The sequence below is a fragment of the Petromyzon marinus genome, chromosome 39, assembly GCF_048934315.1.
Source record: "Petromyzon marinus isolate PM22_M1 ecotype Great Lakes invasive population chromosome 39, UKy_Petmar_22M1.pri1.0, whole genome shotgun sequence".
NCBI lineage: Eukaryota > Metazoa > Chordata > Hyperoartia > Petromyzontiformes > Petromyzontidae > Petromyzon > Petromyzon marinus.
The window spans coordinates 10,314,462-10,327,202 of record NC_133705.1 but is presented as its reverse complement, the minus strand read 5'-3'; the positions used below and the strand labels follow the sequence as shown (position 1 = coordinate 10,327,202).

Here is a 12,741-nt window from a genome sequence, read left to right as displayed (position 1 = left end):
TCCGACCGCCATAGCCGCGTGCGAGTGAATTCAAACCGCATTCAGCGAATTTTGTGTAGTAAAATGGTTAGCTGCGTATACGGCGTGAAATCGCACACACCGAACAAGCATAAAGCGAGGGGAAACCTGTACTTGGTCTCACGCCGTGACGCCAATAGCACCGTCTTGATAGAAAATCGGGGAGTGTAAATTGCAAACCAAAAATAGATATCCATTTCCATTTATATGGATACATTAACTCCCACCCCCCCCCCATCTCTGGTCTCCGCACCTGATTGGCTCACAGGTGACGACATCACATCTATCCCCCGTCTATTTAAGACCGAAGCACAGGAGGACGATTCCTCCGCAACTCTGGCTGTCGCCTGATGATGCTGCTTGTTGTAATTACCGGCGAAACGTAAATGTTGTGGTGGGTTTACTCTCCAACACTCAACCGGGTGGTGTGCTGAAACAGTACCTAAATTGGCACGTTTGGTTTACGTGACAAACCTCACTAATTGGCTGTGTCAAGTGGGGGGTGGGGGTGGGCGGTTAACATATATTTACGGGATCTAACCCAACTACTATAGTATGGTAAACATGAGCGGTATCCCTGGTGTCGTTACGTCGTCGTTGAAGCCCATGTGCATGCCGCAGTCGAGCATGATATTCTTGCCCCTGATGGAGACGAGAATGCAGCTCCTTCCCACATCTTGCCCGGCTCCTGCCGGCGGGGGGGGGGTGGAGATATAACGAGGCGACAGTCACACAGACCAGCGGAGACACGCACCCCGTGATGGAAGTGTCCGTCAGTTGGCCCAGGTGGCCCCCCGACTGGGCATCGGGGAAAAAACGAAAGAGCTTTGTAGCTCATCGGATTCCTCCGGTATAAATACACATTCTGATTCTGTGCAGCCATTTGTCGCCTACGATCACACGGCTTTTAATTTCTCAAGAAATTGTAGATTTAAAGCTTTCGTGACTGCAAGGATCCATACTATTTGGTTCTATTCGGTAAAGTCACGTAGGTGAAAAAATAAAACAACAAAAATCACGACGTTTCGGCCACAACACAAGCGGCCTTCATCAGGTGTCCTCGAGACAGCCTGGTCCCTTCACCTGATGAAGGCCGCTTGTGTTGTGGCCGAAACGTCGTGATTTTTGTTGTTTTTGTGTTTAGTTTGTTGCCGTGTTCCTCACCACCACCCCCGCCCCCACACCTCAGAGTAGCGCGGTTGGCTACGTACGGTGCGAAAGAAGTTCAACAAACGTACATGCAGCACAGAGGTTGGATGGTGACCATTCACAGCATGAGGGCCAGACAGCAAAATCCATAGTTGTACAGTACTATACGTGCCTCCCACAAAATCCATAGTTGTACAGTCCTATACGTGCCTCCCACAAAATCCATAGTTGTACAGTACTATACGTGCCTCCCACAAAATCCATAGTTGTACAGTACTATACGTGCCTCCCACAAAATCCATAGTTGTACAGTCCTATACGTGCCTCCCACAAAATCCATAGTTGTACAGTACTATACGTGCCTCCCACAAAATCCATAGTTGTACAGTACTATACGTGCCTCCCACAAAATCCATAGTTGTACAGTCCTATACGTGCCTCCCACAAAATCCATAGTTGTACAGTCCTATACGTGCCTCCCACAAAATCCATAGTTGTACAGTACTATACGTGCCTCCCACAAAATCCATAGTTGTACAGTACTATACGTGCCTCCCACAAAATCCATAGTTGTACAGTACTATACGTGCCTCCCACGGGAGATGCTCTCCGCCTTCACCAAACCGCACTGACCGGTGTGGTGAAGTATGGTCAAGTGAACAGCACCCCACGGCCCACAAAGCGTGTGGCGGAGGCCCTCATCCAGCAGTGGATTAACAGCTCGCACTCATCTCTCCCACTGCTACACTCACCAAGCGGAGTCACTTTTATCTCGGGCATCTTCCACGGATCCCACCGGCCGGCGGCCTCGTCTAGGCTTCCCGCGGCGAAATCCAGGCGACGGGGTCCCCTCACGGAAACTCCCGAGAAAAATAAATACAAACCTCAATCGCAACCACACGTAAAGTGGCCTCACTCACTTAGCGAACGCCCCCAGATTTTGATATAATTTATTCACCCACAGCGAGCATTACATTAGACAAAATGTGCTGTTTTGTTATCAATTTAAATGCACGTGCCGCACTGTTTTCGCATAAGTTGTGTTGATTGACGTGAGCAGGCCGCACGAGATATGACGTCACGCTCCCTGCAATGAAATGACGTTGACGTTAGTCACCAACAAAATGGCGTTACAGTCTCCCGTGACGCCATCGTTAAAAAAAACTTTGAGGTGACGTCACGCGAGCAACGACGTCACGTCCATGTATAATTTTATCAGCACACATTTATCCACATATCGCGTGTGTGTGGCTGTTGCAGACTTGATGTCTCGTTGTCTACTTCGGTGTCTTATTCTTGGTTCTTTCGGTAAAGTCACGTAGAAGGGAAATAATAAAATAATAAAATAAAAAATATACAATTTTAAATAATAAAATATTATTTACCGAAAGAACCAAGAATATGAATCCCTGCAGTCACGAAAGCTTTAAATCGAAATCTACTTGGGTGTTTTAAACATTTTTTTAAACAAAACTATTTCATTGCCAGGGAGGGTACCGGCAGCTAAAAAAAATGGTTCCGACGATATGACGTCACGTCCACCCTACTCCAAGCGCAATCCGACAGGGGTGACCGTCATCGCCCACGTGGCTTGTCAAAGTGACGTCACGCACCTTACCAATCTTACGAATGGAGACATCCCAAAAGCCAAGCGTGTCGTTACATTTAACACGTCGCGGCCTTTCGCAACCAATATTGTATACTATTATATAAGGGGCCGTCCATAAATGACGTCACGCACCTGGGGGGGGGGGTCAGACATTTGTGACGATGTGTGACGAGCGGGGGTGGGGGAGTTTGAGAAATGTGACGTCACATCAAAATGCGCAACTTTGAATAAATATAGACAACACGTTCTACTTAAATATACAGTACTTTTTTAAATAAATGTTTTCTCCTGCAACATCAGAGTGCAGCGCCACATTAAATACTCACTACAATGACAATAGTTTAAAGCCATTTGAAGCATGTTTTATTTTCAAAATGGAAATATGGTTTTGGGGGGGGGGGCAGAGCTTTGTGACGTCATAGTTGAGGGGGGGTCTGACTTTCTGTGACGCCGTGTGACGAGTGGGGGGGGGGTCAAAAATCGTCCAAAATCGCGTGACGTCATTAATGGACGGCCCCTAAGCGTACAACTTTATCTATTTTTTGATTTAAAGCTTTCGTGACTGCAGTAATTCATATTCTTAGTTCTTTCAGTAAAGTCACGTTGAAGGGAAACAACAAAATAATAAAATATATATAAAACAATAAAAATTCTCACGACGTTTCGACCATAACACAAACGTTCGTCTTCAGGTGTGTCGGTTTGCATCAATTTATTTTTAAACGGTGTATTTATTTATTTATAAAAAAAAACCGTTAGCGCCACGCGCAGCGATTTGGCAGTTTATTTAGGATTAGTCCAACTTTATCTATCTGTGCGGTGAACGCTATCACGTTCCGTCGTTTTCACGCATGAACGACGGAGTGGCAGGGACAGACGTTCGATCACGTGGGCATCGATCTGCAGCCGGCGGTCTTCTCCCACGGTCAGCAGCTCCACGTCGCCTTATCTCGATCCCGCAATCCCCCGAACGGGTGGAAGTCCTTCTTTGGTTCTTTCGGTAAAGTCACGTAGAATGAGAGTAAAATAATAAATTGATAAAATAAAATAACACAATAAAATTCTCACGACGTTTTCGGCCACAACACAAGCGGCCTTCATCAGGTGAAGGGACGAGACTGTCTGGAGGACAGCGCTGGAGGACAGTCTCGTCCCTTCACCTGATGAAGGCCACTTGTGTTGTGGCCGAAACGTCGTGGGAATTGTATTGTGTTATTTTATTTTATCACTTTATTATTTTATTCTCATTCTACGTGACTTTACCGAAAGAACCAAAGAAGATGAATCCTTGCAGTCACGAAAGCTTTAAATCGAAAGGTGAAAGTCCGCATCGAACCGAACCCCCCGGCAAGGCCATCATCTACTTCACGACGAGAGAAAATTCACACGAAAAGTCGTTTTCAAAGAAGTCTTTCAAATGTAAAATGATATAAGCTTTCAATGAAGAAATACAATTTTCTAATTCAAAACATAATACAATTCAAAGATGTTTCATTTAAAAACTTCAAAGCGGAATGCGTCGTTCGTGCGTAATTTTGTTGTGACTTTCCTGGCCGAAGGCCGTAAATGGTTCATAATAAAGGTTTTTGGGGTAGATCACGTGAGTATAAATGTTGAGTCGTAACCCTCCACCACCCAACACGGCCAATTGGTAAGGGATTTGTCAAGTAAAACAAAACAGCAATTAGTTACGAGTATACTGTAGTGTGTAATGCAGTGTATAGTGTAGTGTACCACACTACTTCAGCCCACCGGTGTGTTGGAGAGTAACTTCACGTTTACAATTTGAGTAATAAAACGTTTCGTAGGTATGACTATATCACTTCTGTTTTTTTTAATTCGCGAGTTCAGAGCGTTCATTTTTGCTGATGTTACTAATGGGTTTCTTAGCATTCTTAAGAATAGTGGCTATTTCAGCTCTCGCAACGTCTGCTTGGATGTGTCCTACGCCTCAACAATACCTACTTTACTTGGAATGGCTCCTTCTACAAACAAAATGAGAGTACCCCCATGGGATCCCCCTTGTCACCAGTGATAGCCAATATTTTCATGGAGAAATTTGAATCAGACGCCATCCAGACTTCCACCCTCAGACCATCTCTGTGGAAGAGATATGTGGATGACACTTTCGTCATTTGGCCACATGGCCTCCCAGCTCTGAACCTTTTCCTACACCACATCAATTCCAGACATCCCGCCATCAAATTCACCATGGAAGTGGAGAAAGATGGCAAACTACCATTCTTAGATGTTCTGTTTGAGAGGAGACCTGATGGCTCATTGGGGCATTCTGTCTACAGGAAACCCACCCAAACAGATTCCTACTTGAAACCTGATTCCTACCACCACCCAGCCCAAAATAATTATCTCATCAAAACTTTATACCATAGGGCTCACTGCATTTCGGACCAACACCACCTGACCAGTGAATTAAAACATGTACACCTGGCCCTCAAAAGGAATGGTTACTCTGACCGTACCATCCGCCAAGCTGTTTCTCCCTCCATACAGAAACAACCACTTGATACTCCGGTCAAAACCATCACACTACCATATATAGCAGGCGTTACTAAAAAGATTTCCAAAATTCTAAACAAACACAAGATCCAGGTCCGGTTCAATACAGTACACAAAATTCGTGATCTGATCCCATCCGTGAAGGATGTCATTCCTGACTTACAGTACCCCGGGGTTTACAAATTGAGTTGTACCTGCGGTGATTGCTATATCGGGGAGACAAAGCGACATGTCTCTGACCTAATTCGCGAGCACAAATCAGATTTGAAACATGGCAAAACGAATTCTTCTGCCGTGGCTGATCACTGTTACAACGCTGTGGGTGATCACGATATAATTTTCTCCGATACCAAGGTTCTTTGCAAACCCACGGGTTTTTATCAGAGATTTGTTCACGAGGCAATTCAGATCTACAAACACAGACACAATTCCAACCGAGAAGATGGTTTCAAATTAAGCAACCATTGGAAAGATGTTCTAAATCGAACTAAACATTAAACTAATTTCAATGGTACAGTATATTTTTCAAGTAGTGGTACCCCAAACTTTCGCAGCTCTTATAAATTCCCTTTTCACACCATCAATAGGTAAACTCCCCCCCCCCCCGCGCCAAACGGCAAGTCCACCGGCACGTACACCACCTCTTTTCTAAAATCGGCCAATCAAATGCTAATTTTTATGCTAATTCCTTTGTCAGGACACCTTGTTTGCTCGCACACAGCTTAAAGGTCCGCGGTCTGAGCGTGGCTGTGTTTCATTCCAACGCTGTCCTTGAGACAGCCTGATCCCTTCACCTGATGAAGGCCGCTTGTGTTGTGGCCGAAACGTCGTTATTTTTGTTGTTTTATTTTTTACCTACGTGACTTTACCGAATAGAACCAAAGAGTAAAGATTCTGAAGTCTAAATAAAGATTATGAAGTCTAAATAAAGATTCTGACAGTCTAAATCAGTGGTTCTTAACCTTGTTGGAGGTACCGAACCCCACCAGTTTCATATGCGCATTCACCGAACCTCTCTTTAGTGAAAAATAAAATGTGATTTTTTTCAAATTCAAGACATAGATATGTTTTTTACTGGTACACAAAATGAGCCGTGCATGAACATTACCTTGTTCAAAGAATAAAACCAACACAATGCATAAACTCACAACAAATTACATACCTGGAAATCAATGTGACTTCTGCTGTTGCCTTTGAGAGATCAGTTCAGATATGCGTGGCTTCACCTTGGCAAGTGCCACTCTCATGTCATTTTCACAGCAAAGTCTGTTCTTTTTCTTCGTTTTTATTTCCAGCATCCTCGAAAAGGATTGCTCACAAAGATATGTTGTAACAAATGGTATAAAAAAATGCAGGGCTTTCTTAGCAATAACTGGATACTTAAATTTTGATTTAAAGCTTTCGTGACTGCAGTAATTCATATTCTTAGTTTTTTCGGTAAAGTCACGTTGAAGAGAAACAACAAAATAACAAAATATATATAAAACAATAAAAAATTCTCACGACGTTTCGACCATAACTCAAACGGTCATCATCAGGTGTGTCGGTTTGCATAAATTTATTTTGAAAACGGCATATTTATTTATATATATAAAAATAACGTTTGCGTCACGCGCAACGATGGCAGTTTGCCAGGACTAGTCCATCTATTTTTTGAAAAGAGGAGGGGGGAGACGAAATTTGTTTTTATGTATGCTGTCTGAAAGGCACTGTAAGCGTGAACAATCAATCAAGAACTGAAATGATTTATCAAATCTTTCCAATGATTGCTAAGATAGAATCCATCTTCTCGGTTGAAATTGTCTCTGTGTTTGTATATGTGGATAGCCTCATGAACGAATCTCTCATGGAAGCCAGATGGCTTACAAAGAACCTCCGTCTTGGAAAAGTCAATGGCATGTGAGCCTACTGAATTAGAACAATGATCTGCTACGGCCGAGGTGTTGGTCCTACCGTGTTTAAGGTCTGCTTTATGTTCACGAATGCGGTCCGAGATATGGCGTTTGGTTTCTCCAATGTAACTACTACCACAGAGGCAACTTAGTTTGTAGACACCAGGGTATTGTATGTCCGGAATCACATCTTTTACAGACGGAACCAGATCACGGATTTTATGTAATGTGTTGAAACGGACCTGGATCTTGTGTTTATTCAAGATTTTGGAGATCTTTTTTGTGATCCCAGCAATGTAGGGTAAAGTGATGGTTTTGAAAGGCTCCTCAAGAGGGTTCTTCTTCATGGTTTGAGTGATAGCTTTGCGGATTGTATAGTCGGAGTAACCATTAGCCCTAAGAGCTTGGTGTACGTGCTTGAGTTCACTGCTTATGTGTTCCTGGTCGGATATGCATTGGGCTCTATGATACAGAGTCTTGATGAGAGAATTCTTCTGTGATGGATGGTGGTGGGAATCCGGTTTCAGATAAGCATCCGTATGGGTAGCTTTCCTGTAGACAGAGTGGCTCATTGAACCATCAGGTCTCTTTTTAATTAGGACATCCAAAAAAGGTATCTTGCCATCTATTTCGACTTCCATGGTAAATCTGATGGCTGGGTGTATGGAATTGATGTGGTCGAAGAATTTGTCTAGAGCAGGCCGGCCATGTGGCCAGATGACAAAAGTGTCATCCACGTACCTCTTCCATAAGGTTGGGCGCAGAGTGGCAGTCTGGATGGCGTCAGTCTCAAATTTCTCCATGAAAATGTTAGCTATAACTGGAGAAAGGGGGGAGCCCATTGGGGTGCCCTCAGTTTGTTTGTAGAAAGTTCCATTCCAAGTGAAGTATGTATTGGTTAAACAGTGTCTCACCAGGGGGGGTACCTCAGTGTTTAGTCCTTGATGAACCAAGTCTTCAATGATTGCAATGGTGTCAGGTACAGGAACCTTGGTGAATAAGGAAACTACATCAAAACTGACAAGCAGGTCGTCTGGGGACAGGGAAATACCCTTGATTGTTGATACCAGGTGAGTAGAATTTTGTACCGTAGAGGTGGTCTTTCCAGTGAAAGGACGCAGGATTTCAGACAAAAAACGAGCTAGTTTGTAGGTGGGGGAGCTGATAGTAGAGACTATGGGACGAAGAGGTGTATCAACTTTATGTATTTTTGGTAAGCCGTATAATCTTGGTGGCCTGGCAGCTGGATACTTGTTCATTTGTCGACACCAAAACGTTGAGAGCGTTGTTGTTCTGAAGAGTTGCTGTTGAACCTGGCTCTGCTGAATTTCAATGATTTCGTCGAGGAATTCATCATTGACATCTGCTGTTTCAACAGCAAACGTGAACGGCTGTCTCACCCATGCTGGATATGACTCTCTTGTAGGGAAATATCCGTCGAGAGACTTTGCAAGCTCATCTAAGTGCGTGGCAATTGTTTGCTTCAGTTCCGTGGATACAGAAATATCTCCGATTCCAGACACATCTTCGATCTTACTTGCACAGTCGTCCAGAAGCGGGAAGTTTGCGAAGTTATTGTTCTCTGTTCGTCGTTTCCATAACAGTAGCTTTTTTTGAAAAGCCTTCAGGTGTTCTTCCGCTTCCATGATATTGACTCCACCACCCTGCATCTGCTGATTGAGATGATTGAGAGCTGCGAATATATCAGCCATGTACGCTAAAATGAGAATGAACTCAGGATTTTTGAAGCAATCTGCATGGCAGTGTTGGTGCTCTTGCAAAAACAGGGCTAATTCCACACGCATGGCAAAAACACGATTCAGCACCTGTCCCCGGGATAACCACCGAATATTAGAATGGAGCAGAAGTACCTCAAATTCAGAGCCCATTTCTTTACACAGCTCACTGAAGATGCGGTGCCTCAGAGCACTTTTTCCACATAGTTCACACATTCCACCACAGTTTTTAATACTTCTGCCATTTTTGGAGGTAAGGTTTTTGTTGCCAACGCATGCCTGTGCAGAATACAATGCGTCACAATGATGTGTGGTGCATCGGCCTTTACTAGCGCACCAAAACCAGACTTTCTTCCCAGCATGACTGGAGCTCCGTCCGTACAAACTGCAGAAACCATATCCCATGAAAGATTGTTGTCTCTGAAGAAGTCATCCACAAGCTTCTTCACATCGGCTGCCTTCGTTGTTGTTGTAAGAGGCTTACAAAATAAAAACTCTTCTTTTATCATGTCGTCTTTCACATAGCGTACAAAAACAGCAAGCTGGCTTAGATCAGAAACGTCTGTGGTTTCGTCGAGTTGAAGGCTGAATTTTGCCGGGCTTGAAATCAGATCCGCGACTACTTGAGCCAAGATGTCTTTACTCATGTCTTCTATTCTGTCACTGACGGTGTCATTTGAAACCGGAATTTGGGATAATTTACCTTCGGCCGCTGTTCCGAGTATCAGATTCGCCATCTTTAATGCAGCTGGTTTCACAAGTGTTTCACCAATGGTGTGTGGCTTGCCCTGCTTTGCGATCAGGTAAGCAACTTCGTACGATGCTGTCAGGATCGGTTTGTTAACAGGTACAAATCCAAGAGCAGGCAGAGTGGCCCTTTCATCGAATCTGGCTCTCTTCACCCTGAATTCAGCAAGTGTTGTGTTCTTGTATTCCCCGTCTCCATGCAGCTTCAAGAAGTGTTCCTTTAGTTTTGCCGGTGCAAGACTAGAGTTGCTCAACTTGGCGTTGCAAATTATGCAGATAGGACGCTCACTCCCATCACGTTCCGTGATACATGAGAATCCATGTTGTACATATTCGTCCGACCACTTTCTTCTTTTGCCCGACATAGTTAGTATGGATAAAATATTAAAGAAATCACACGACGTACGACAACAACAGTCACACGTTGACTACTGAGTACGCACTAAATTCCCCGCAGCGCTGATTGGCCAAGCAGTGTAGCATGATCATCTGCAGCCAGCGATGGCCAAGCGGGCCGTGTGTGTCATCACAAATTTACACAATAATTCAAGTGTGTCCGGACCTCCGTGGCGGGGGCTCTGCCGAACCCCTGAGATCGACTCACCGAACCCCTGGGGTTCGATCGAACCCAGGTTAAGAACCACTGGTCTAAATAAAGATTATGAAGTCTAAATAAAGATTCTGACAGTCTAAATAAAGATTCTGAAGTCTAAATAAAGATTATGACAGTCTAAATAAAGATTCTGACAGTCTAAATAAAGATTCTGAAGTCTAAATAAAGATTCTGAAGTCTAAATAAAGATTCTGACAGTCTAAATAAAGATTCTGACAGTCTAAATAAAGATGATGAAGTCTAAATAAAGATTATGAAATCTAAATAAATATTCTGAAGTCTAAATAGAGATTCTGAAGTCTAAATAAAGATTCTGACAATCTAAATAAAGATTCTGACAGTCTAAATAAAGATTCTGAGAGTCTAAATAAAGATTCTGAAAGTCTAAATAAAGATTCTGACAGTCTAAATAAAGATTCTGACAGTCTAAATAAAGATTCTGACAGTCTAAATAAAGATTCTGAAGTCTAAAGATTCTGAAGTCTAAATAAAGATTCTGACAGTCTAAATAAAGATTCTGAAGTCTAAATACAGATTCTGAAGTCTAAATAAAGATTCTGACAGTCTAAATAAAGATTCTGACAGTCTAAATAAAGATTCTGACAGTCTAAATAAAGATTCTGAAGTCTAAATAAAGATTCTGAAGTCTAAATAAAGATTCTGACAGTCTAAATAAAGATTCTGACAGTCTAAATAAAGATTATGAAGTCTAAATAAAGATGATGAAATCTAAATAAAGATTCTGAAGTCTAAATAGAGATTCTGAATGAGACCAAAACTGAGCATCATCTGGCAGGACTCAAACAAATGGCAAACCACTTAAAACACAGCTTCATTATCGACCACTGGACAAACGGGATCCCTTAGTAGGTTAATCAATGGTATGAACAAATATGAATCGGTTTTACCCCTTCTGGCAATAAAACAGGTGTTAAGATATTCTTGGTTCTTTCGGTAAAGTCACGTAGAAGGGAAACAATAAAATAATAAAAATATAAAACAATAAAATCCTCATGTTTCGACTGCAACACAAGCAATCATCATCAGGTGTGAAAACCACAGCAAGAAAATTTGAAAAAGTGGCGGTTTTTTAATGTTAGCACCACGGAGAGCGATTTCGCAGTTATTCAGATGGACGAGTCCATCTATGTAGAAATACAATAATTGTATTGTATTTATACATACGTGACTTTACCGAAAAAGCCAATGAGTAATTTTATGCAGTCACGAAAGCTTTAATTCTTTATTAACACACTTCTACGGGGATGTTACCTTTGCAATTCTGTCTTAAATGTGCACCCCAAGCTTGCTCCTACCCCCCCCCCCCCGCTTCTGTTGATGTGCAGCTTCAAGAGTTCATCGCCCGCACCTTCTCTCTCCAGCCCTCCCCCCAACTTTATTTCCTATTAAAGGCTTAGGTTCGTCCCTTCGGCCCCCCTCTCTCTCTCTCTCTCCTTGCTTCTGTCTTTTCCTCCCTCCTTGCCTCTTAGTGGGCCTGTATATGCATTTCTGCTGACTTTGTACCTCGTATTTGTTCACTCTATGCTGGTAAGTGCAATCCAGAAGTCGAACACGAAATTTAACACTCTTCTGAAATCCGTGTCCCGCCAGGAATTGTCTGTGTTGTTGGCTTGACTGGCTGTGATTCACATAATGTTTCTTGCGTTTGTTGAATTCTCGTCTCTCATCTCCTAGTTGTATTTACCTCCATGATTTGTTCTTGACACCTGATGAAGATCGCTTGTGTTGTGATCGAAACGTCGTGATTGTTTTTGTTTTGTTTCAATATAATTTTATTGTATTTCTACATACGTGACTTTACCGAAAAAGCCAATGAGTAATTTTATGCAGTCACGAAAGCTTTAATTCTTTAATGAGTCCATCTATGTTCGGAAAAGAGGAAGGGGGAGACGAAAATAATGGATGCGGTCTGAAAGCCACCGTAAGCGTGAACAATCAATTAAGACCCAAAATGGTTTATCAAATCCTTCCAATGATTGCTAAGCCAGAATCCATCTTCTCGGTTGAAATTGTCTCTGTGTTTGTATATGTGGATAGCCTCATGAACAAATCTTTCATGGTAGCCAGATGGCTTGCAAATAACCTCTGTCTTGGAGAAGTCAATGTCATGTGAGCCTACTGAATTATAACAGTGATCTGCCACGGCCGAGGTGTTGGTCCTACCGTGTTTTAGGTCTGCTTTGTGTTCACGTGACTTTACCAAAAGAACCAAGAATATGAATCCCAGCAGTCACGAAAGCTTTAAATCAGGTGTTAAGATGTTCAAACACCAAAGAGACACCTTTTGCCAGCAATAAAGTCCTGCATTAACCACACGTACACAGCACGTGTGGTGAGCATGCAAACAAAACATGGCTCTGATCACATGGGCATTGTCTTTGTAACTGATTGGTCTACACCAGATACTGCAGCCTTCTTCATGGCCTAGTCTCAACCGGT

General features: G+C 42.8%; 1 protein-coding gene across 1 annotated transcript in view; it reads right to left on the bottom strand.

The window, feature by feature from the left end:
* The window catches only part of INTS11 (integrator complex subunit 11), a 31,437-nt gene extending 29,150 nt beyond the window's left edge, over positions 1-2,287 (bottom strand). The window contains exons 1-2 of the mRNA XM_076072912.1: positions 1,920-2,287; positions 609-706 (exon numbers count right to left, since the gene is read on the bottom strand). Coding sequence (XP_075929027.1) covers positions 609-706; positions 1,920-1,947 — 126 coding nt within the window. The 5' untranslated portion in view covers positions 1,948-2,287. The remainder of the gene's footprint in view (positions 1-608; positions 707-1,919) is intronic.
* Positions 2,288-12,741: the final 10,454 nt, after the last annotated feature.